This window comes from Gracilinanus agilis, chromosome 1 (genome assembly GCF_016433145.1).
Source record: "Gracilinanus agilis isolate LMUSP501 chromosome 1, AgileGrace, whole genome shotgun sequence".
Lineage (NCBI taxonomy): Eukaryota > Metazoa > Chordata > Mammalia > Didelphimorphia > Didelphidae > Gracilinanus > Gracilinanus agilis.
In genome coordinates this window covers 734,760,266-734,785,477 of record NC_058130.1, presented here as the reverse complement: position 1 = coordinate 734,785,477, position 25,212 = coordinate 734,760,266, and the positions used below count along the sequence as shown (strand labels likewise).

At 47.7% G+C, this 25,212-nt stretch overlaps 2 protein-coding genes across 2 annotated transcripts; both read right to left on the bottom strand.

The window, feature by feature from the left end:
* Window positions 1–5,281: 5,281 nt before the first annotated feature.
* On the bottom strand, window positions 5,282–10,562 carry TPGS1 (tubulin polyglutamylase complex subunit 1). The gene is made up of 2 exons (XM_044658674.1): window positions 10,218–10,562; window positions 5,282–6,496 (listed from the first exon to the last, which is right to left on the bottom strand). The coding sequence occupies exons 1-2, from the start codon at window positions 10,547–10,549 to the stop codon at window positions 5,968–5,970; spliced, it is 861 nt and encodes a 286-aa protein (XP_044514609.1). The 5' UTR covers window positions 10,550–10,562; the 3' UTR covers window positions 5,282–5,967.
* Window positions 10,563–16,097: 5,535 nt separating this feature from the next.
* On the bottom strand, window positions 16,098–21,490 carry MADCAM1 (mucosal vascular addressin cell adhesion molecule 1). Its single transcript, XM_044672514.1, has 5 exons — window positions 21,388–21,490; window positions 19,169–19,450; window positions 18,414–18,743; window positions 17,572–18,027; window positions 16,098–17,393 (listed from the first exon to the last, which is right to left on the bottom strand). Exons 1-5 carry the CDS (start codon window positions 21,488–21,490, stop codon window positions 17,254–17,256), a joined length of 1,311 nt encoding a protein of 436 aa, XP_044528449.1. The 3' UTR covers window positions 16,098–17,253.
* Window positions 21,491–25,212: the final 3,722 nt, after the last annotated feature.

Below are 25,212 nucleotides of genomic sequence, written 5' to 3'. Positions count from 1 at the left end.
TTTAACCTTACCTTCTCTCATAGAACTAATACTAAGCATTGGTGCCTAGGCAGAGAGTGGTAAGGGCTAGGCAAAAGGAGTTAAGTGACTTGTCCAGGGTTATCTCACAGTTAGGAACTGTTTTGAGGTTCACATTTGAACCCAGGGTCTCCCTTTTTTAGGCTTGGCTCCCTATCTACTTAGCTGCCCCATTGAGGGATAGTTGAGGAAACTGAGGTCAACAAAGGTTAAGTGACTTGCCCAGGGTCACATAGCCAGTAAGTACTTATCTGAGGCCATTTTTGAATTTAGGTCTTCTGAACTTCAAGACCGGCACCTGCTGCTTCTATAGCAGTGTAGTTATAATATCACTTTTTGTGGTTGAAAAAAAAAAAAAGGAAACAAAGTAGATGCTCATCAATTGGGAAATGGCTAAACAAATTGTGGTACATGATTGCAATGGGATAGTTTGTGCTGTATGAATGAATATGAGTATGGAAAAGCATCAAAAGACTTAAATGAACTGATACAGAGGAAAGTGCTATATTCCTAAACAGGAAAACAATAAACACAAGACCACAACAATGTAACTAGAACAACAAAAAGCAATCTGCAGGAAGTCATCAAAGCCGTGACGTTTATAGCACAGCTAGTCACCGGCTCTGACAATCCAGCATAGCAGGTTGTCAGGAGGATGGAAATTCCACACTCAGTTTACCCCAGGTGATTCTTTTTACAGTGACATTCACTGGCATTGAAATTATTGCAATCAGTATCCTTATTCAGTTCCAGTGAGACACAGAAAAACAATACAGGTTCATGGCAAGAACAACCACAGTCACAGACTACCCACCATCCCAAAATAACCCCCTAAACAAACCTCCATAGTAGAAACTTTCCCTAGAATCAGCCCAGTAATAAACCAGCAGTTAGTGAGTTAATGCAAGTTTTTAAATTCCCCAGCAAGAAAGTACCTGGCCTGGGTTTGTTCCCAAACTCCCACAGACCAAGGAAACAGTGAAACACAAGGAAAACAGGGGAATGACAAATTAGCATAGAATCACCCTTCCAGAACTGCATTCTTTTTTTTTTTAACATTTAATAATATTTATTTTTTAGAAAAGTTATCATGGTTACATGATTCATGCTCTTACAGAACTGCATTCTTATTAACTCTGTAGCAGAAAGAACAGCAAACATACTTTTAAAAATTAGAGAAAAATGAAAGAATATAATGGGAGCAAAATTTGGAGCAGACTGATATTATTGTATCTTATTTGATATAATCAACTACCATAACTATCTTCTTGATTGATGATAGGTATTAATAGTATAACATAACAATACACATGATTATTTAGTTAAAATATAATTAACAATCATGCTTAACTAGGAAATGATGTTCTTGTACCTTACGGATGGCTGAAAATAATAAGTTCCAACTAAGCCAGGCCATAATGAATAATTCTTGACAAGCTTGCTTCTTTGTTTAACCACAGTAAGATAATTAGTAAATGCCAATCATACGATGTTTCAAAAGTTAATATGTGATTTTGAATGTATGGGAAAATCAAAATCTGCATGAGATCAGAAAAAAAGGGTGTAAAAATAAAAATCAGCAGATGCCAAGAGAGAACAGCCTCTGAAATTCCACTTGTATTCTGGCTCGTTTTCATTTCATTTTCGCCAAACCATCCCACCTCCAGAGACCCTCCTAAGCGAAGAGCAGGCTCTTCACACCAATCAAAACTCTTTGCTGAGGGGCAGCTGGGTAGCTCAGTGGAGTGAGAGTCAGGCCTAGAGACAGGAGGTCGTAGGTTTAAACCTGGCCTCAGACACTTCCCAGCTGTGTGACCCTGGGCAAGTCACTTGACCCCCATTGCCCACCCTTACCACTCTTCCACCTATGAGACAATACACCGAAGTTAAGGGTTTAAAAAAAAAACAAAACTCTTTGCTGAAAAATATCAATGACCAGCTTGGCCCCAAAGAAGAGAAATGAAAAAAATGTATGCAATGCCAGCCTTTTTTGGTATGTTGGTTCATTCTAAGGAACTTTTTTCCTTTCTCTTAAAAAAAAATAGTATAGAGCAGTGATGGGCAAACTTTTTAAAGAGGGGGCCAAAGGAAAGGAAATGCTCATCTGTCAGTCTGTTTCTAAGGCAACTCTTCTGAAGTTTCATTGTATTGTATCCTCCTCATTGTATTCATCAGATTAGGTATAATGTTCTGCTGCAGGATAGAACATTTCAGGGGGGTGTAGTTTGCCCATCACTGGTATATGGGATAGCCCTTCAGGGTTGTGAAGAATACAGTGGGAAATGTAGGTGATGTAGAAACAAAAGATTAAAAATTTATTCTAAAAAATTCCCCTTTTAAAATAAGGAACTTCAAACATGATAAGGAGATGTTATCTCTATCTTAGTGGCCTGATCAGCTCCCATTGATTTAATTCTCATCTTTGTGTAGATGGCTTCCATTTTTAGATATCCAGTCTTACTCTCTCTCCAGAGCTTTAGACCCACATGGCCAACTCCCTTTTGAAGGATTTCTTAATCTTTTTTTGTGCTCTGGATTTCTCCAGCAGTCTGGTGAAACCTATGGGACCCTTCTCAGAATAATGCTTAAAAAAAAAAAATCCTTACCTTCTGGCTTAGAAGCAATACTATGATTTGGTTCCAAGGCAGAAGAGCAGTAAGGACTAGGTAAATGGGGGTTACGTCACTTATCCAGGTTTACCCAACTAGGAAGCATCTGAGGCCAAATTTGAACCCAGGACCTCCTATCTCTGAACCTGGTTGTCTCTCCAGGAAGCCGCCTAGCTGCCCCATTCCCATAGGCTCTTGCAGTAGACTCCTGAATGGCCTCCCTTCCTCAAGTCTCTCCTCTCTTCATATTCATCTCCATATAAATGTCAGTGATTTTCCTGAAGTGTGAATCTGGCCATGTCAGTCCCCTACTCAATAAACTAACAGTGGCTCCCTATTGCCTCTAGGATAAACTACAAAATCTTGTTTGACATTTAAAATCCTTCACCACCTAGATTCAGTTTCTCTTTCCGGCCTCATCATACCTTACTCTTCTTTCAAGAATTCTGCAGTCCAGTCAAATTGGCCTTCTTGTCATCCCTCACACACATGAGGATTTCATGTCTTATCTCCATGCCATTGTCCTTCTCTAGCCTGTCTGGCAAGCCCTCCCTCCTCATGTCTGACCCTCAAAATCCCTTATTTCCTTCAAGACTCAGCTCAGACAGCACCTTCTGTGTAAAGCCTTTCTTGATTCCCATCCCATTCCTGACTTTCCCCATCCCCGAATTACTTTTCTGTATATTATTTGTCTTTAAGTACATACATATATGTATATCTCTAGATGTGTGTATGGATAGTCCCCCTGATGGAAGGTAAAAACTCCTTGGGGGTAAGGATGTTTGATCTTTGTCTTGGCATCTCAAGTTTCTAGCACACAGTAGGACTTAATGCTTCCAGAAGATCTAACCTAGCACTAGCCTAGACACACTCCAAGAGGATATTCTCTCGCTGATGTGGGCACTCCTTACACACACACACACACACACACACACACACACACACACACACACACACACACACACACACACACACACACACACGGAGACTTTTATTGGCTATTTAATGGGACCTTGACTTTTTGCCATTGGCTGCATTCTGGAGTTATTTTGAGGAGCCTTCTTGCCCTCGTCTCCCAATCATAATAAAGCTGGCTAGGGAGCAGCCCTGGCATGGAGAGGCAGGGCCTCAAGCTCTGGGCATGCAGAGACAAGGGAGTTTCATGGTCTCCAGCCAAAGGACTTGAGTAAGATGAAGGCCAGGCCAGGCCAGGTGTTTCAACCTGAGTCTGACAGTGCTTGCCTTTGACCTCTGAGCTACACATCTGGAAGAAAAATGCTAATATTCATCAGCAAACATCAAAGATGGAGCCTTCCTCCGTGCTACTGTTGCCCCATGAAAACGGCCTGGATCCAAAAGGGTGCTCCCAAACCCACCTTCTCCCCTTTGGGCGGAGGGCGAGGGCTAGAGCTGTGTGATGCCGCATTCACCAAGGCTGATGGTTTGGTTAGCTTTGAGGAGCTGTTCTGTGTCACTCTTTTCTATTCTTTGTTTTACAAGTGTTGGATTCCTGGGGTGGGGGGGAAGGGAGAAGTCGGTTTGGAAATGGCCACGATGTGAAAACAAAAGCTATAAACCAAAGATTCTTTGGGAAAGTCCATGTTTCTCATTCGGAGTAGTCCTGTGCTGGGCTGTGTTTAGTCTTGCCCCAGATTTGGGCAGCTGTGGCTATTTTTCACTGATCCCCATTTGGATGGAGGAATTTTGTTCTGGGCCATTCTTTCCCTCCCCAGTATGGCTACTGGTTTACTGGATGCCAAGGGGAATGGGAAACGGGCACGAGAAGCTGGCCACATCTCTGATCTCGGTTATGGGATCACAACACCCACGACGGCCTGTTCAGTTAGGAGGTTGAGGGAGCGAAGTTTTGTCCTGGAGGATGCGGCAGAACTAAGCACGCGTTTTCACTGGAGACGGAGACGGAACGTGCCAGAAAGCGGGCATTCTTGTGGAGCGAGGCCCCTGCAGGCGGGAGGAGATCACAGGAATGGGGGAAGGGTGAGGCCTGGCAGGAGAACTATCCCTCCTTTGGAGATAAAAGGGATGGAGAGGATGGGGATGGAGGGAGACCTCCAAAGACGTGGAGGCAGAAAGATGGATGAGGGAGCTCACGATCCCGCTGGATGGGAGGTGAGGTCATCTGCCGAGTGTGTGTGAGCGCAGGCAGGGTGGGGTGCAAGGGGTGAGGTTTGCAGCAGCCACAGCGGGGTGTGGGCCAGGCAAACCCCAAGAGTGTGTGTGTATGTGTGTGTGGGCAGCAAAGGTCAAACACAAATTATGTCAGTGTCGCTTCGTGACTGTGCAGCAGCTGAGGGGTCAGGAGCGAAGGCCAAGGCACACCTGGCCCTCAGGCTTCTTCTCGTAGGCCCTGAACTGCTCTCTGATGATGAGGAGGGAAGACTAGCAGGTAACCCACTGTCTGGCTCCTCCTGCCCCACCTCCCTGCCGGCCACTCTCTCAGCCCGCACAAAGTGTTAGCGAGGGTCACCTTGTCTCAGACACAAGTCAGCATTTCTCATCTCTCGAGCCGGGGCATGGAGTTCAGGTAATGATAGGTCTGATGAGAGGCCCTGCCTGGGGCTGGGTGACGTCTGCTTAAGGAAGATGAGGACGGGACGCTTCTGCCCCAACTTGAGCACAGAGACAGCGATGGACAGCGGTTATAAAGAATTTATTACTTAGAATGAAGATGGAAGCTTGGAACAAATGAGAGCCCCAGTCCAAGGAGCAGAGTGCCGGTGGCAGGCAGGAGAAAGCCACAGGTGGATAGCCGGGGAGAGCCAGACCTCAATGCTGAGCTGTCCAGAGCGATGGGCAGATTGGGAAGCTCTATTTCCCAACCTCAGCCCAGAAAATGACCACAGGACCTGACCCCTCTCCCCTCTGGGAAACCTCCCGGATTCTGATTCTCCCCTAGGAGAAGTTTTTTAGGGGCTGGGCTCCTTCCTCTGTGGGTGGAAGACTAGGGAGGGGGCGGGGGATAATCTCCCCAAGACCAGTCCCCAAGGAGAAGAATAAACTTGGGCTGAGTAAGAACTGGTCCTTAGGACACCCTTCTGTCAGGATCCCTGGCACAAAGTGCCATGGCACTTTCCTTTTGGGAGAACCTGAGCAATCTGAGCTGCCAGCAGCCCGGGCCCTATCCCTTCCTCTTAGGAAATCCCAAGCCAGCCAGGGGGCCCTTCCCAGCAAGGGATCAGGGAAAGGAGTGAGGTATCTGAGGGGTAAAGTGGAGACAGGGGCCAAGAGGAAGAGTGGGGTAGCTTTGCCCATTGATCCACACTATCCCAACCTGTATCTCAGGCCGGGTTGATCCCTGAAAGGTTTGGCAGCTTTGGGGTTAGCCCACAGGCCTGACCTTTGCTATAAACAAGGTAGCAGCTTTCTCTAGGAATTCGTCCCTCAGCATGGCCGAGTTGGGCTTGCGGGCCAGCAGGGCCCGGTCCATGGCCAGGGCAAGGCAGTCGGGGCCTAGCTGAGAGCCGGCTTCCAGGTATCGGCTCGGGGCTTCAAAATCCCCAGCCAAGAGGGCCCCCTCGAGGGTGTCTAGCACCGCCTGGCACACTCGGCGGTCGGCCTGGCCCGAGTCATCCAGGACCTCGTAGAGGGCATCTGCCCGGGCCACAAACTCCAGAAGCACAAAACAGGTGAGCATGCCATAACGAAAGATGTCAAAGGGAACAGCTTCATGGTCCCGGCACTGGATCTTGCGCAGGAGAGGGGACACGATCTCCTCAGGTGCCTCCCCGTCCCTGCAGATACGCTTGAGAAGCTCACTATAAGTGCGCCCATCTAGGCCCGGCCTCTTCTTCCGGCCGCTGGCGCTCAGGCACTCGTAGGCCACGCTGACGTTGTTATTGAAGGCCGTCCTGCAGGATGGGGGTGACAAAGCTGCAGTGAACTACATATGGCCTGTGTCCTCCTGCCTCCCCCATCCCTCGGTACTGGGGCACTACCAGACTGTCGAGCCCAGAACATCCAACCTCTTCTTTTAAAACCTCTCACCTTCTGTCTCAGAATCAATACCAAGTATCAGTTCCAAGGCAGAAGAGATAAGGGCTAGGCAATGGGGGGGGGGGGTTAAGTGACTTGCCCAGGGTCACACAGCTAAGAAGTATTTGAGGCCACATTTGAATACGGGACCTCTCTTCTCTGGACCTGGTTCTCTATTCACTGAGACACCTTGCTGCCCCTACCTTCTCAGTATTTCTGAACCAAAGAGGGGCTGAGGACTCCCTCCCATGGGATTTTCTTTCCTCACAAAGGACCTAGAGGTTAGGGTGAAAATGGGACTGGCCCATGTAGTTGAGAGGAGGTAGAAAAAAGATGAAACTGCAAAGTATTGGGGTTAGAAGAGATCTCTAAATATACAGTACTTCCTCTAACTTTTTTAAGCCTCAATGATCCTTTTGTTTAAAATCTTACTTTTAGTGCTATCTTTTCCCTCTCTTTTCCTTTCTATAGTCTTCTCTTTATTTGGTGATCTCCTCTCCTCCCCTGGTTTATTTACCAGCCTTTTCCTGGTCATGCATGACTACTGAGTCTATATTTAGTTACAAGCTCTTCCCTGAATGGTCCCACATCTCCACTCAATGGCCTTTGACCATCTCAAACAAGCTTAAATCTAGATTCGTCACAGGAGCACAGGTTCAGAGCTTGAAGTGACCAGAGACAATATCTACCCTGAATCCGAGAACTGAAGTGACATCGAAGTTCATTCAAGTACGTAAGTGATAGAGATGGGATTTGAACCTTCACCTTTTAAGTCCAGACTGGCTGCTTTTTCTTCTGTACCTAAACCTGTCTCTCCATATATTCCTATTTTAAAACAAACAAAACCTATCTTTGCTCCTAGAACTGATTCCAAGTATCAATTCTAAGGCAGAAGAACAGTAAGGGCTAAGCAATGGCAATCATTTATCCAGGGTCACATAGCTTGGAAGTATCTGAGACCAGATTTGAACCCAGAAACTCCTAGGAATCTCTAAGCTTGGTTCTATTCACTGAGCCACCTAGATGGCCTCTTCCCCCCTTTTTTTTTGTTTGTTAAGGTCACCAGCATCCTTTCAGAGATCCAGATTTGAAAGCCTGGGAGGCATCTGAAACTCTGCCTTTTTCCTTACCCCTAAGAGCCAACCAGGCACCATTACTTATGCATTTTAGTTCCATGACCTCTCATCCATTCCTCCTTTTCTTTACTCAAGGGGTCATTACAGGCTGAATCTCTCAGCACTTTGTACTGTACTTGACAACTAGCACCTCCCAACTTCTGATCTCTCTCTTCTTCAAATCATCCATCAAGGATCTGTCAAATTATCTTCTTCAGGTAAAGGTTGGACTATCCTTCCCCCTATAGCTCCCTACTGCCCAAAGGATTAAATCTCCAACCCAGCATATTTCAAGCCTTTCCAGGTTTAGCTCTAGACCACCTTTCCAGCTTTGTTCACAAGTCCCGCTCTCTAACTCTGTGCTCCCAGAAAACTAAGCCTGGTCTATTAGCTATTCTCAGACTTGGGCTCTCCAGTTCCCTTGCTTTTGCTCAGGCTGCACACTACGCTTTCTCCTAATCTAGGAGCTTTAAGTTTTTCCAAGGCTCATCTCTCTCCAGAGCCCCCAATCCTTTGTCCAATCTCTCCTTTGCCCCACTTCATTCCTTATGTGAGGTTTATCTCTGGTCATGTCATATCCCTGCTCTTTCCCAATAGAATGCAAGCCGCCTGGGATCAAAGATTCAGTCATTTTGCCTTTGTGTGCCCAATTTCTCAGAGTTCAGAGAAGGGAGCAAGTTTGTTCCAGGTCACACAAGTCAGGGGCAGAAATGAAATTGGAACCCATATCTTTGTCTCCCAGCCCAGAGCCTTTTCGCACTCTGCGGTTTCCAAACTGATGCCTAATGTCATATGAGCTGACATAGCCTCCAGAGGGGAGGGAGCAGTGTTTGTAGCAATGCTCTCTGCTGCCCCTCCTCTTCCAGCTCTACCCTAAAACAGAATCAGGAAAGGACAGCTAAGGAGAACATCGAGTCCCATTGCCCTGGCACAATGAAAGGATGGAAGTGGGCCTCTGGGCTACAAAAAGGTTGGCAAATTATTCTCTAGAGATATGAGAGAGGATCCAGGGGGAGAGTTAGGGAGGTAGGGGACTCTCCAGACAGGTCCCTGTCTGACCCAGTGGCTGCCCCTCCCTCCTTTACCCAGGCTTTGTTTCTCTGTCTATAAAGTCAGCTTAAAGGGATTTGTCATCTGCCAGATTATTGGCAAGATGAATGAGGTAAGGCTATAAAGCTATTCTAGAATACAAAGACAGTGATGATTAGACCATAAAATAATAAAAGGGTAGTGTAATATATGGCTTCCCTCCTCATCACAAAATTACACTCAGGTTTTAGAGGCAAACCTTTTTTGGAAACAAGATTTACAAAGCTCTGGTGTTCAGTTTGTTCACTCTTAGGGAGAGTTGTACAAGGGACAATGTAGTCTGGGAGAAAGAACTTTAAGACTAGGAATCCGGAGACCTAGCTTTTAGTTTCAACACTGCCACAAACTACCTGTGTGACTGTGGGTTGGGAAGTTAGGAGAAAAGGTAGAATCACCGAATTTGAATGTAAGAAGGCCATAACATCTAATCTTTCATCAGGAAGTATCCTGGGAATACAAAGAAAGGTGGTTCTGCTAGGTCTGCTGACATCTGTGCGACCCTGTATATCAGGGGACAGCAATGTATGCAGGAGCCATAAAGTCAATTTTTTTTTCAGGCGCTGTTACAGGAGCCACACTGGGAGCACTGCACGCCTCTCACAAAATTACATTTTAAAAAATGTGGCGTTTATGGCTCTCACGGCCAAAAAGGTTGCCAACCCCTGCTGTATATGTTGCTCAAATTCTCTAGGCCTCAGTGCTTTCATCTGTAAAATGAGAGCATTGGACTAAACGGTTTGTAGGGTCCTTTCCAGGTCCAAATCTATGATTTTACTAAAGATGGAGAAAATAAGGCTCAGAGAGGGTAAGTTATTTGCCTAAGATATATAAGGGAAATTAATTCATGCTTATGGCGGTAGGGTAAATCTCTATTATGTAAAGGAGAAAAATGAGTTCTAGAGTGGTTGCTTGGGCTTACAAAGTAGACCTAGGCTATACCTAGGCCCTGAACCCATGTGTTCTGTCCATGATTCTTTACCCTGGCAACTGTAAAAAGACCTTTTTTCCTGGTCTTGTGCTGTAACATAATAAGACCTTCTCTGGACCTTCCACGTAGATAGATTTGCAAGGTCCCTCCCAGCTCTGACATCCTATGTTCTAAGTTCTAAGGTTCGTCTGGGAGTCTAAGAGACGAGATGTTTCCATCTCAGGCTTTATAGGTCCTATAGAACAGGTCGCCAAGCCTCGGTTGGGGAAGACTACAAGGCCCAGCATGCAGCGCGCCGCCCCACGCCCCCAGGGGAGAAGTGTGTGTCTAAGTCGGGAGACTACGACTCCTAGCATGCTTCACAGGGCGCGCGAAGGACCCTGGGACTTGTAGTTTGCGAAGGCTGCGGCCCAGTTGCCTGGTGGTCTGTCCGTCGGTCTTCCCGCCCGGCCCGGCCCCCCGCACCTCTGGGAGTGGTGAGCCAGGCGCAGGTGCCACAAGGCGCGACCGATGCGCTGCTGCTGCAGGAGAAGCAGGCCTGGCGGTTCCCCAGCACCACCGTTGGCCGGCGAGCGCAGGCCCAGGTTGTCGAAGTAGTGCGCCAGGAAGGGGAGCGGCTCGTCGGGTCGCGCCTCCAGCACCTTGAGTAGCGCCGCGCGAAGCATGGCTGTCACCCCGGCCTGGCGCAGGAACTCCTCCTCGCTCTCGGTTGCCAGGCCCCGCGCCGGGCTCGCCCGCCGAGCCTCCGAAGTCCCCGCCACCGCTACCGACGCCGTAACCCGCCGCTTCTCCGCCATCTTCCCTGCGGGCCGCCCGGGGGCCGGAAGCGCCACCATCTTGGCACGGGGCAGTGCAGGAAGTTGTGCGGCGGCCATGTTAGCTGCTGGCGGCATCGTTCTCACCAGCTCTATGATGGCAGAGGTGGGTTACAAAAGAGCTTAGATGTTAACGAAAAAACGCTCTCTCTTATTTAAATCTTCTCCAGCGGGGCGGGGGCTCTGCGGCCTGGGCCCCAAGAATGAGCTTTGCCGGACGTTATCCTGACTTTCCGACAGGCTTGCTGAGGAAGTTGTTCCTGGTATGACGCTGTCGCTACTGCCATATTGAGTATGGGCAGAGGACCCGCCTCTTAGCAACAGCTACTCCTGGTTGCTAGGGACGCGAACTCCTCGTGCTGTTCCTCAGACCTCTGAAATCCAGCTTTGAAACCGGTGTGAAGGCTTGTTGTTTTTTTTTTTTTTGTTGTTGTTGTCGTTGTTTTTTTTTAATTGATTTGTTTTAAACATCTACCCAGCTTCCTCCTTAAGCCCCAGTGGGCCTGAGGCTGCGACTCCGTCCCAGAGGACAGAACCCAAGGATCTGCCTTGGAGTCCAGGAGGGAGTTGGTGGGGAAGCAGCACCTGCTTGCAGGGATTGTGTGTTCCCGGTCAGAGGACTGGACAGGAGTTCCTGCTTGCAGGGAGCGAGATTCCAGGAGTTTGACACAATTTCTGCCCTCAGGGAGCCTCAGATGACCTGGAAACAGCTCCTACCTTTAGGGACCCCCGAAGATGTGGAAATGCCGGTCCTTGCTCTTAAGGGAGCTCTAGATTTGAGGTGGGAGGGAAAGTGAGGGAGGGGGACACCTTGACTTGGGGTTTGAGAAAAGGGACACACAGGCAAGTAACGAAGAAAACTTTTAGAGCAACTTCTCAGCCAATGTGAATGACTTCTGTGCAGACTGTGGGCCTTTGCATGAATGAAAGAAAGAATGAAAGAAGTGCTTCCTATGTGCCAGGCACCGAGAATACAAGTAGAAATCCGAAGACAGTCCCTGCCGTGCCCAGAAGTCCACGTGCCAGTGGTGGTGGGGCGACACAGGAGAGGAGTGGTAGTGAGGAAAGGATATTTCGGCTTGGAACCTTACCGGGATGATGATGGCCCGAACTCAGAGAGAAAAGTAAATCCTGGCTAGATGTAGAGGGAACCTGAGGAAACCATGATTCAGCCATCATTGCCTAGAGCTGCCTTTTTATATGCACAAGTGACCCCATTTCATCTTGCCCATCACCTCCACTTTCTCAATTAATCTAAACTTCTCTTTGTCTATTGGCTGCTTCTCTACTGCCTACAAACATGCCCATGTTTCCTCCATTCTCAAAAAAAAAGTCACTTGATCCATCCATTCCCAAAGGCTATCACTCCATATCTCTCCTCCCTTTGTGGCCAAAATCCTTGAAAAGACCATCTATATGATAGCTGCCTCCACTTCTTTTCCTATCATTCTCTTCTTAACTCTTTACAATCTGACTTCTAACTTCATCATTCAACCGAAATTGCTTGCCAAATTGAATGGCCTTTTCTTAATCCTTAACCTTCTTGACCTCTCTACAGCCTTTGGTACTGTCCTTTACCCTTTTCCCTTTAGATTTTTTTGGTGATACTACTCTTTCCTGGCTCTTGTACTAATCTAACTGCTCCTTCTCAGTCTCTCTTGATGAAGGCTCTGTTTTGGGCCCTTTTCTCTTCCCCCTCTATATTATTTCATTTGGTGACTTTTTCAGCTCCTGTGGATTCTGTTAGCATGTATGATGACGATTCTCAAATATATTTATCTAGCCCTAACTTTTGCTAATCTTCAGTCTTAGATCTCCAACAGCCTTTTGACCATCTTGAACTATAGGCTTCTTCTTTTTTTATTTTTATTTTTTAAATCCTTAACCTCTGTGTATTGGCTCCTAGGTGGGAGAGTGGTAAGGGTGGGCAATGGGGGTCAAGTGACTTGCCCAGGGTCACACAGCTGGGAAGTGTCTGAGATTAGATTTGAACCTAGGCCCTCCCGTCTCTAGGCCTGACTCTCAATCCACTGAGCTACCCAGCTGCTCCCGAACTATAGGTTTCTTAAACTCAACATGTCCAAAACTCAGTTCATTATCTTTCCTCCTCTCTCCCTTCTAACTGCCCAGAGTACCACTATCCTCAGTCACCCAATCTTGAAACCTCTGAGTCATCCTTGCACTCATCATTTTCTTTCACCCTCCCCCCATTTGATCTGTTAAGTATTGTTGATTTTGCCTTCATAACATCTCCTGTATACTCCCTCTTCTCTCCTGACATTGCCATCACTCTGTGACTTGGACTCTTGCAGTAGCCTGCTGGCTGGTCTCCCTGCCTCAAGTCTAAGCCCTCTCCCATCTATCCTCCACTCAACTGCCCAAGTGAAGATCAGACCAAGTGGCCTCCAACACCCCCACATTCAGTAAACTCCAGTGGCTCTCTGTCACCCCCAAGATCAAATATAAAATCCTTTTTGGTGTTCAGAACCCTTCATAATCTCCCAACTTTTCCAGGCCTCTTAACCATCCCCTTCCCACTTCCATCACACCCCTCTCCCCACAACACACATACTGTATGATCCAGGGCTTGGTTTCTGGTCTGTTTCAGTTTGGAATGGAAGTTGTCAGAGACCCATTCATTCCCAACCTCAAAGAATGTGGTTTTAGTGTTAGGAAATGAAACTATGATAGTGGCTCAGTTCCCCAAACACTAGTTTTGGACTAGAGGGACATCCTGTTGGATGACCCTATTGGGGGAGATTTCTGCTGTTTCCTTTTTTTAGGGGTCCTTGTCCCCACTTCAGATGGATGTATTTCTGAGAACAATGGATGCCTTCCCTCTTAGGGGGTTTACTAAGAGCCAGGACTATATCTCTTACCTCATAATGAGGGCTTCCTGAGGCTCCCTTCTGTGAATGGGAATTTCCTGAGGCCCAGGGTATTGTCTCCTGCCCACTCAGAATGGAAACTCTGCTTCAACATTTTGGGAAACTGAAATAATGTAGCCATTAGTTCAGGAAATTAGCTCAAATTATCTTTAGCTTGCCCTGGGGGACTTGTTGGTGTTTCTGACAACCTAAACTTTCGATGATTCTGGCTAATGGGACCTTTACTTCCTCCACCGGCCACTGGGAGGGGGCAAGGCAGTGACCTTTGACTACTCTTAGGAGAAGTTTAATAGGGGAATGTTATTCCCTCTCCTACTCTCCCACTGACCGGGAATTCAGGAATAATATCTGGTCATTCACTCTGACTCCCTCATTTTGAAGAGAAGTGAGACTCGGCAGAACCGGCGAATAATCTTGCCCCATGGGCATGTGGATACTTGAAGAAGGACCAGCAGCAGGTCTGAGTCTCCTGTGTTCTCTCTAGTCCAGGGCTCTTCCAGCTGGCCAAAGGTTCCTACTTTTGTTCCTCTGGAAGTACGTTGGGATATTTTGATATGCTACCTAGGACATCAGAGTGAGGGCTACAACTATTTACTTTTTATTTATTTTGAAATGGTAATGACCAGAGTTGGCCCTCAAGAAGAGATAAGAGAAGACACCAGCCCTTTCTTCTTTGCTGAGCTAGGGAGCATGGATATAGAACGCCGCCTAGGACTCCAGATTCTTTTTGATGGCTAGTTTTGCTGAGCTCTTTGTAAAAATTCCTCAGTTTTAATTCCTCATTATAAAGGATGGCTTTCTAGGTAGAGGTGGTGGTAGGGATACATTGGGAAATGTAGATAATTTAAAAATGAAAGTTATCAATAAAGATTTGGTTTAAAAAGAAAAGTATGCTTTTTTTTAATAATAAGAATTTCATTCTCTATAGGATCTTATGAAGCTTGGTACTCCTTCCAGTGTATTCTTCACACAAGCCTTGTAGGAATTTCTGGTGCCACGTTTATATCTTCATTCTTTCTCTGATTTTTCTCTCCAGCCTTCAGTTTCCTCCACTTTGAGCTATTTGGACTTTCCTCTTGGCCCTTCTGCCCCTACTAGTTAAGGATCCTGGGTTAGGCTGGGCTTGGGTAGAGAGGAGGAGGACAGGCAACTATTCAAACCCATAGTCCTGATGAAGGCCCAGCTCTGTTTGACTCCAGACCAGTCCACACCACTCATTTCTTCCTCCCAACTTGTCTTTTCTGATACAACCCCTAACCAAGTCAAGTCCCCCAGATCTCTAACCCCCTGTTCTCCCCTCCATCTCTCATCTGCTAGACATCTCCACCTAGATGCCCCATGGAAATCTGAAGTTCTCCATGTCCAAACTCTCTCCCTTTTCCTGACTTCTGCTTCTATCAAAGGTACCACCATCTGCCCTGTGCGTCATGTTTAAAACCTCATTGTCATCTTTGTTCATTTTCCAACCCTTCCATATCAAATCAGTGGGCAGATTTTGTCCATTTCTACCTTGTTCACAAGGCCACAACCCTAGTTGAAACCCTCATTACCTCTCCCCTGGACTATTGCCATAGCTTCCTCATACTTCCAGTCTCTCCTTTCTCTAACGTATTGTCTAAAAGACTGCCCAGCCCTTTTCCCCAAGAGCAGATCAGCCCCCATCACTACTTTCCTTTAAGGCTTTCAGGGTCTTTACTTGGTCTGATCCTTGTGTCAGGGAAGTCACTTTAGTAACTATGGAGGATAGATTAGAATGGAAAGAGATTTAAGGAAGCGTGAGAAATAATTTAACTCCTCTCTTTTTTTGGTAGACCCCTCTCCATCTTAAACCAATAATTTTACCCCAATGATCAGTTCTAATCAGTGTTATCTAGTTTAATGTGATTCCACAGGAATAGTGATTAATGACTTCTTAACAAACAGTAATCAGGAGCAACTCATATAGGTTGTAATTGAATAGGCTCCAAAAATAAGTCTTTCCTCTCATGTTAAACTTTTATGTTAATCTTTAATTTGTCAGCATAGCTTAAAGGGGGTCTCCATCTAGATGTCACAAGCATCAGTGGAAAGGCCTGAGATATATTGAGAACCCCTCCACTCTGTATTGCTTCTTCCTCCTGACTTAGGACAGACAGGCCTGGACAGAAGACTTGACCTAATACTGAATCCTATCAGTATAGAGCCTTTTACTAGGGTGCCCAGGGCCCATTGCTAAGAGTGGGCGTCTTGAGGATGGGGTGTAGATGGGCTGGCTGATGTATGCCCACCTCATTGTTTGGTAGCAACATGACCAGGGGGTGTCCCAAGAGTTTGGAGGCCACCAATGAGATAACACACTGAAGCTTGGACTGACCAGGCCTATAAGGACAGGGCTGGGCATGAAAGGGAATAAAAGCTGTATTCTGGAGAAGGTGGGAGTTGCAGACTGTAGGAAGATCTGGAATCTTATTTTTTCAAGGGGGCCAGATCCCTCTAATAAATAGTTATTGGCTTGGAGCCCTGCCTCTCAGTTGTTTTATTTCAGATTGGACAAATTTCTGGCGTTACAGAAGGGAGGCCAAATTGGAAACTTGAGTTCCTCAAGTCTGTCTAATGCAATCTCTCTAGCTTCCTTCAAAGCATTGTTGAGGCCCAATAAAAGAGTTCTCCTGGTCCTAACAGCTGTTAGCACTCTTTCCCTCTATCCACCTCCATTAGTCTGTATATACTTTGTGTCTACATCCATATGATTCCAACCCTTCTGCTCTCCCACATTGGAATGTTAGCAGGGACCAGGTTGGGGTTGCTCTATATCCTTAGCATTGAGTACAGTGCCTAGCACAGAGTGAGTCCTAGGTAAACACTTGTCGAATTCACAATAAAGTTAGAGTTAGGGGTAGGGAGGATAGGATCCAGAGGTCTGGAGTCAGAAGGGACTGCGGAGGCCAGCTGTATTCTTATTTTACAGATGAGGAAAAGGAGGCAGGGAAAGAAGAACAAGGATTTATTCAGTGCTTTCTGCAGGCCAGGCATTATGCTGAGTGCTTTATAAATATTCTATCATTTGATGCTCACAATAATCCTTCAAGATAGATGCAATTATTACCCTTATTTTGCAGTTGAGGAAGTAGAGACAGAAGTTAAATGACTTGTCCAAGATCGTGTAGTACATAAGTGTCTGAGGCTGGATTTAAACTTGGGTCTTCCTAACTCTAGGCCCAGTTTTATCTATTGCAACACCTAGATCTAATAACTTGCTCAAGTCACATAGCTAATAGGTGTTAGAAGCAGGAATTGAACCCAGGTCCTCTTTTTTCCAGAGCCAGCTGTTTGTGTATTAAATGAGTAAATGATGTTCTCTAAGGTCCCAGGCGGTTCTGATGTTCTGTCTTCAGAGATCCCTTCCAGCTTGGACCTTCCATATTTGGACAGTCGGAGCTGTGTGGCTCTCAGTTAGCAGGAGCAGCAGCTTCACAGACAGACGAACTCTTTATTAGTCAGACCCTGGGGTGATCAGAAATGGACTTCCCACCCATTCCTGCCCCAAAGAGAAGAACCAGCTGGTGGGAGAGAGCCTAGTGGGACCCTCCCAAACTGTCCCTACCCAGCCCTGAGGACTACCTTGCTTCCATTCCACCTAGCTGTGGGAGCCAGTTTTGAGGGCCCTCTGGGTGGCAGACCCAAGGGAGGCTCAGGATGGGGGATCACCTCCCTACTTTTTACACTGGCCAGTCCACTTCCCAGCCCTGGAAGCTGGCAGGATCTAGAGCTTGGTATTCAGCCAGGGCTGTGGCAAAGAGTGTGCTTTCAAGGCTGGGCTCAGGTCTGGAGAGAGGCACAGTCCTTCGTCCTGAGCCATCTCCATAGGCGGTAAGAGAAGAAGGCCATAAGGATCAACCCCAGCAGGCAACCACCTGTCCACAGGGCTGCTGAGTTGCCCCATTTGTCCACATCAGGCACTGAGAAAGGAAGGAGAGGCTTCCGTGAGTCCCTCAGCCTCTCCGAGCTCTCCTCCCTTTGGTGCCCTCTTCCCTGTCACACTCGCCATCTGAAGACGACTCCCACCCCTGGCCCACCTTGGTTTAAGTTCCCCACCCAACCAGCCTTGCCTTGCCCTGCCATCCCTCAGAGACTCACCGATGTTCTTGTCCAGGGATATCCTGGCCGTTTGACCCCCGGGTTCTTGTTGGCACTGGTACAGCCCCCTGTTCTGGGGTCCTGGATGCATTATGATTAGGGTGGCCTGGGCCCCAGCCTCCTGTCTCTGGTAGTCTGCCAGGCTGCCCGGGGCCTGGCTCCAGGACACAGAGGCCCCTTCACACACTGTCTTGCATCTTAGCATCAGGTGACTCCCATTGACCCCTGATGTTTGGGACCAGGATATTTCGGGGAGGCACAGAGAGCCGGTGCTGGGTTTTGAAGTAGGGGATAGCGAAGACCCAGGGCCCAAAGTCAGGGAGGAAGCCGTGGTGTCGGGAAGCGTGGAGGTGTAATCCTGTACTCTAGGGGCCTCTGAGGAGGGCAGAAGCAGCCCCTCAGGGGTCTTTGTTGCCAGAGGGGTGCTTGGTTCCGGGGATGTCATCCTGGGCCAGACTGGGAAAATAAAGTAAGGCAGAGCTATTTTTACTCTTTGGGGAAGGTTTCTCTTCAACGCCCTCTCCCCGAACCCTGATGAGCAGCCATTTCCTCTCCATCCCCCACCAAGAGAAAGGGGGCATGGGTCTCCTTGGGGAAAGGAAGAGGCCCTTTTCCAGAGGAAGGAAGGAGACATTGCCCTGCAATAAGGGTCTCAAATTATAAAAAAGGTCAGTCAAATAAGTGGAAACTCAGAGGCGTCCAGGATTGGAGGGAATGGTGTGGATATTTAGGGAGGAAGGCAGATTAAACCAGAAGGGCTCTTTGGAGGAGTCTGGTTGAATATAAAGAATGTGGGCCGGTGGGGAGTTCAGTGGGGGGCAGGAAAGGGGGGACCCACTCACCAGCTATGCCCCGGCTGTGGTTGAGAACCTGATGCTCAAGCTTCATCTCAACCAGGCAGCGGAGCTCCGGTCCCAGGGTCACAAGGTCCGCTGGTAGGGCCCAGTACTTGGTGACGCTGAACACTTCCGGATACTCCCCAGTCTCTGCTTCTTGCTCATTCTTCACATCATCATGAAGGAACTTGAGTCCTCCCAGCTTCTTATCTCCCCGGTACCAGGAGAACGTCAGGTAGCCTTCATAAGGGAACACCTCTTGGGCCGAGCAGGCCAGGGTGGCTGCCTGCCCAAGGACCAAGGTGCTCGGGGACACTTCCACTTTGTCCGGAAAGGCTGAAAGAGCCCGAGGTGAGGTGGCTGAGCAGCGGTACCTCTCTGTCTCTCGCCCCCCTTTCTAATAACCTCTGTTTTTCTGGCTGGTTCTCTTTGGCTCCTTTTCTCTCAATCTCTCTTTATCTCAAAGAACATGGCATTTCAGAGCTGGAAGGCCTATGAGAAATCAACTAGCCTTAACTTTCTCAAGTTGGGAAACCGAGGCACACAAAGGGAAAGCGCTGTCCTAGCCCAGTGCGTCGGGATCCGAGCCAGGTCTCCCGCCTCTCTACAGCGGATCCTCGTTCCTTACCTTGCTGCCGCACTTCCTCCTCCCAGCCACTTTGTCAGGTCCCTTCCCATCTTAGAGAGCTGGGCCCTGGCTGGCTGGTGAGCTTTCCCGTCCCCTCCTGCCTCCCTGGCTTCCTCGCCAGGACGGCACTTACTGTAGACTAGCAGCTCGACACGCTCCTGGTAGGTTTGGCCTTGGCACGTGCCGATGCACACTCTGGTCCCAGCCATAGAGAGCGTGGCTTTGTGGATGGTCAGGATGCTGAGCCCCGGCTCTGAGACGGTGTTGCTGAGGCTCGTATCCAGCCCCTTCCATTGCACCGCGGCTTCGTTCCCAGGGCAGGCCATGGAGCACCGGAGCTGAATGGAGCCTCCAGCCGGGACCACTGGCCACTTCGGCTCTACTTGCATAGGGTTCTCTCCATCCCTAGGGGCCGCTAAGGAGAAGAGATACAAAGGGAGGGCATCTGCAGCTGGAGGGGAGAAGGGCACCTTCTGGGCCTCGGTTTAAATCAGCTAGGTGGCTCGGATGAGAGAGAGGCAAGGTCCTGGGTTCAAATGCGACCTCAGACACTTTCTAGCTGTGATTCTGGGTGACTCACTTTATCCTCATTGCCTAACCCTTACCAATCTTCTTTTTTTTTTTAAACTCTTACCTTTTGTCAGTATCAATACCGGGTATTGGTTCCAAGACAGTGGAGTGATAATGCCAAAAGCAGTGGTGGTTAAGTGACTTGTCCAGGGTCACACAGGAAATGTCTGAGGCCGAATTTGAACTCAGGATCTCCCATCTCTAGGCCTGACTCTCAATCCCCGGAGCCACACCTAGCTGTCCCTCCTGCCCTTACCATTCTTCTGCCTTGGAGCCAAAACACAGTATTGATTCTAAAACTGGAGGTAAGGGTTTAAAAAGACATTTAAAAGGATGAGATTCTCTTTCTAGGCTAACAAATCAGGGCTAAAGATCATCTCAGTTACCCTTGGGCTCAGGGCTTAACATCTTAAGGTTATGATAATTTAGAGCCAGAAGAGCCTGGGGACATTCTAGCATTCCAACCACCTCAATTTCCAGATGGGGAAACAAGCCCAGAGAAGGAAAGTGATTTTTACCATGTCACAGAGTCAGAATTCAGAGCCAAGTCCCCTTCATGTCATATTTATTGCTTTTACCAGTGATATTAAATGCACCTTCTCAGGGACATCATGGCATAGTAGGTGCTTACTGGTCATGGGAGGGACCTTGTAAAAGGAGAGACCTCATTAAGCCTCAGATTCCTCATCTATAAAATGAAAGGATCAGACTAGATGGCCTCTGAGGACCTCTTTGGCTCTAAACCTATGATTTTATGATTGGGTTGCTAAATACTTTGACACTCCCCAGAAGCTTGGCTGCCTCCCCCATCCGTCCCCATCACTGTTTCCTCTACTGTCATTTGGCGGGATCAGAGATGTTGAGCTGTGCCCTGACTCTACAACCCCAGGGTCCCTAGACTCTAAATTCACACAGAATTCTGGAGCTTCAAGGGACTTTAGAACATGGAAAGTCAGAGCTAGAATGTTCAAAGATGGCTGGCTGGGAACAGAGTATATAAGAACTGGGAGGGAGAGTATGTCTGAGCTGAGAGAGACCTTGGAGATCGATGAATGAATGAATGAGCAAATACAAATATACAAAGTATTGGAGTTACAAATATAAGAGAGACAGGTCCTGGCCTCTAAGAGCTTACTTTTGAAGGGGGTAGAAAGCACAGGGGGCAGTGGTGGCCAGAAAAGAGTTTTGCCAAGGAAAGTCCCTGGGATGAAGCCTAGGTCCAACAGCAAGAGACTGAAAGAGATGAGTGTGTGTGTGTCTGTGTGTCTGTGCCTGTCTGTCTGCCTGTGTTTGTGTCTGTGTGTCTCAGGGGATCTTGAGGCAGCAAGTATCTGAGTATCTGATTAGAAGAGATGTGAAGTCGGCTCTGGTCGTGTGTGTGTGTGTGTGTGTGTGTGTGTGTGTGTGTGTGTGTGTGTGTGTGTGTAGTGGGTAAGTTTGTACTTGGTACCAATCAAGATATCTAAGCCTCAATTTTTCAGATGGAGAAACTGAGACTCAGAGAGAGGAGGAGGGACTTAGGGTCATAGGATTAGAAGCTTGGAAGAGCCTTAGAGATCAAAATAGTCCAACACTCATTTCACTGATGAGGAAACCAAGTATGGGAGAGGTTAAGTAACTGCTCCGAGGTCACCTCCTACCCCCTTTCCACTACTTCTTGGTGACATGCCTAGGGCCACAAGGCCAATGGGAGGTAAAGGCTGGATTAGAATCCAGGCCATCCCTTCACTCCCAACCTTATCAGGAGGCCCTGTTTGATGGGTCAGGAGGCAGAGAACTTACCCCAACTACTCTGGCCCTGGAAGAGGACAAGAAGGAAGAAGAAGAGTTCATGCCGGAAGAGGAAGAGAAGGTGGAGGGGGAAAGGGAGGGCTGCTTCATTCATAGCTCTCTCCCTCTGATGCAGCCCCCTCACAGCAGCTGAAGCTCCAGTTTCCTTTTTCTCTCTGAACCCCTTCAGAAGACCCCACTTAAGTAGCATCAGCCTGACCCCGCCTCCTTCGTCATTAGATCCTAGAGGATTTCCGGGGGGAGGGGGGGGGAGGATTTCTCTCTGCCCAGAATGGGACTCTCCTGAGTCCCCTGGATCTTGGGGGGGAACTGAAGCTATGCCAGATTAGGGAATGGAATAATGAAATCTCCTGTTCTGGAATGATCTATTTACAAACGGAGGGTAGGGAGTGGAGTGGATGGATGGGTTGACTCCTAAAGAATACGAAGCAACCTTGGAGACCTTGAGGGAGGGAGACCTAGGTTCTTAGGTCAAGAAGATACAACTTGCTCCAAAGAAACCCCTCATGGTGGTGGTGGTGGGATTAGTGGGGAGTCTCTTCCAGCAGTGGTGAACTACCCATAGCCATCCACACTCTGTGCCCCTACAGGCTGAGATCAGAATTTAGGCTGAATCAAAGTCAGAGCTCAGCCTGGGGCTAAGAAAAAGGGTCTGGGGGCATTCCTTCTCAGAGTTGCCACTCAAAGGCACAACTAAGGATCCTTCCTCTCTTCCCTTTCTTCATGGGCTTTGGAGCAGAATCAGGTGCCATGGGAAAGGTTTGGTTCTGTAATCACAGGACTTGGGTTCATACCCAACTTGGATTCTAATACCTGTGTGGCCAAGTGAGTCACTTCATACCTTGGGGCCCCAGTTTCCTCATCTGTTACGTGAGGGGGTTAAAATTGTTGGTCTCTGAGTCTATGAAGGGGAGGGTGGGTGGCACAGTGTTAGCGTGTCTTTTCCCTCTTTCTTCCTTCTCATTGTCTCCAGCCTGGCTGCCCCTTCAAAGCCAAGTTCCCAGGAGCCTTCATCCTAGAAGGGCTATGTGACCAGCCTTGGGTCTGGTCATAACTCCCCTCAGAGATCAGACTGGTTTCTGAGTTTCCAATGTGGAGGCAGAAGACTTTAAGACTCCCTTATCACCAGGCGGACATGAGGACCTTGAAAGGGAAGACTTGGAAGTCTTCTCTTTCACTTACTGGAAGATGGCAGGGACTGTGTGGGAAGCTGGATTTCGAAAAGAAAAGGCCCAGGTTTACGGATAATCTGACTAGGTCAAGGCTTCCCAGTTGAGAGCTGGAATTCCCCATCCATCTCCCAGGAGCCTGGGGGTGATTTTAGGCTTAGCCTCCCTCTTCTAACTTTCTAATGCAGGCGCCTTGCTTCTTCCTGCCCATGGGAATTTTAGACAAAGCTCTGCTCTGAATCACTCTGAATCTTCCCTTTTCCTCCAATTCATCCTAAGGTGGCATCCTTCACCCTACAATGTCTCCTTATCCCTTCATCTACCACCTTCTTATTGTCACAGTGGTAAGGCTGGGTAAGGCAAGCACAGCAGATAGCCATACAGGGGCACAGCCTTACTACTCAGGCCCCAGAGGTAGCCATAGGACTTGGGAGTTTAGGGTTCTGGGTCTGCCATGTGACTTTGGGCAAGTTTCTCCCCTTCTCTGGACCTCAGTTTCCCCTTCTATAAAATGAAGGAGTCGGACGTGCTCATCTCTAAGGTCATTTCTAGGCTCTGCCTTATCGAAGATCTCTCTCAACTCTGACATCTACAAACTCATGTACTTGTAGAGCCAGAAGTCATCTATCTCAACTTCTTTATTTCATAGATAAGGAAACCCAAGTCCAGGGTAAATAGCCAGCAGCCCCTAAAACTGCTGCCATCTTGGGTTACATCAAGAGACATGGTGTCTGGAATCAGGGAGATGATGGTCCTAAGTGTATAGTGACCTACTGTGTGCCAGGCACAGTGCTATGTGATCTTTCCTTTTTTTTCCTCTTAAACTCTTATCTTCTGTCTTAATATCAATTTTAAGATGGAAGAACAATAAGGACCAGGCAGTGGGAGTTACACAGCTAGGAAGTATCCAAGGTCAAATTTGAACCCAGGTCTTCCCAACTCCAGACCTGGTGCTCTATCCTCTGTGCTACCTAGCTGCCCCTCGTGCTAAGTTATTTTGATTAAGAAGTGGGCACTGTTGTGATCTCCATTAATATGTTATGACCTCCCTTTTACAGATGAGGAAACAGAGGCAAACCAAGTTTAATTGATTTGCCCAGGGTCACACAGCTATAAGTGTGGATGGAAGACTCCACCTCTGCCTGCCTCAGTTTTTTTATCTGAGGGGATTCTAAGGCACTTTCCTCCCAGGGTTGTTGTGAAGATGAAATGAGATAATATTTGCAAATTGCTTTGTGATCTTTAAAGCACTCTATGAATGCCAGCCATTCTTATGTGTTTTTTGTTTTTTGTTTATTTGCTTCTATAGGACAACTCTGAAGACTGAGTAAAACCAAAGGCTATAATTCTGCCTCATTTAAACCCAATTCACTCGAAGATCATCTACCCACAATGTCATGATGTCATTAGTCCTCTTTGAAAATGAAGGCCAGACAACAAGAAGAAGAGTGTAACTTCTTGGGAGTCAGGGACTGTTTAGATTTTCTCTTCTTATGCCCAGTATAATGCCTAGAATGTAGTAGGCACTTATTGGATGTTTGTTAATTATTTGATTGGCTCTGAGATTCTATGAGTGACAGACCCAGAGTCAGAAGTCAAATCCAGGTCCCTTAACTCCACATCCCCTATTATTTCTACTACCCTGCCTGCTCTCTTCCAGCTCTGATGTTCACAAAGGTTCCTTACAGCTCTGAAATTCTCTATTTTATGGTTGGGCTCTGATGTTCTCTCAGTATGTTCTATCAGGATGGCTCAAATAAGCAGTTTACTTAACTCCCTCCCTCTGCTGTCCTCTGCTTGCATGGGCTTTTCATTTTCTTGCATCCCCCTCAAACCACCCCATTCTTTTCTTCCCTTGGTCCTCCCTGAGTCATTTTTGGTTCCAGTAAAGGCTAAACAGGAAGCCAAACTGAAGGCGAAGGTCAGGAGTGGAGACCCAAGGGGTAATGAAGAATAGGCAGAGGCCCTGGGCACATCCCAACAGAGAAGGCTGAGGGGCTGGGGCCCTTCCCCGGGAAGCTGGACCCTTAACCCCAGTCCTCTTTGTTTACTTTTGCTTCTAACACACCCATGTTGTCTCCGGCTCAGAGAAGAAGACTGAGGGGGTGATTAATGGGTTACTTCCCTCCTCAATTTCCTAGCTAAGACTAAATCTCCAGTTCCAAGGCTCTAACAGCCAACTGCCCCCTTCATCTCCAAGAGAGTGAGGCCATAGGAACATGAGGCATTGCTGAACCTGCCATTTAAAAAATTCCTCAGTGAGATCACATCATGCTAAAATGGCATATTTGATCCTAATGGCAAACCTGAATAGTAGGCAGGTAGCCATGAGTTCCCAGCCTTCTACATCAGGGGTCGGTAACCTTTTTGGCCGTGAGGGCCATAAACGCCACATTTTAAAAAATGTAATTTCGTGAGAGCCGTACAGTGCTCACAGTGCCGCTCCTGTAATAGCACCTGAAAAAAAATGGACTTTATGGCTCCTGCAGAAAGAGCCATATCTGGCCCTCAAAAGAGCCAGATATGGCTCAAGAGCCACACGTTGCCGACCCCTGTTCTAGACTAAGAAACTTGAGTTCTAGGCCAGGCAGGTGAAATTACTTGTCTGAAGTCACAAAGGAGATCAAGGACATCATGGCTTGGAATG

Excerpts from the sequence above, each read along its gene's own strand:
- TPGS1 (XM_044658674.1), bottom strand. The coding sequence starts at position 10,549 with ATGGCGGAGAAGCGGCGGGTTACGGCGTCGGTAGCGGTGGCGGGGACT. Across the intron at positions 6,497-10,217 it reads CTGGCTCACCACTCCCAGAG|GACGGCCTTCAATAACAACG; the intron begins GTGCGGGGGGCC and ends CCCATCCTGCAG.
- MADCAM1 (XM_044672514.1), bottom strand. The coding sequence starts at position 21,490 with ATGAATGAAGCAGCCCTCCCTTTCCCCCTCCACCTTCTCTTCCTCTTC. Across the intron at positions 18,744-19,168 it reads TGTCGAGCTGCTAGTCTACA|CCTTTCCGGACAAAGTGGAA; the intron begins GTAAGTGCCGTC and ends GGGCTCTTTCAG. Across the intron at positions 17,394-17,571 it reads ATCCCTGGACAAGAACATCG|TGCCTGATGTGGACAAATGG; the intron begins GTGAGTCTCTGA and ends TTCCTTTCTCAG.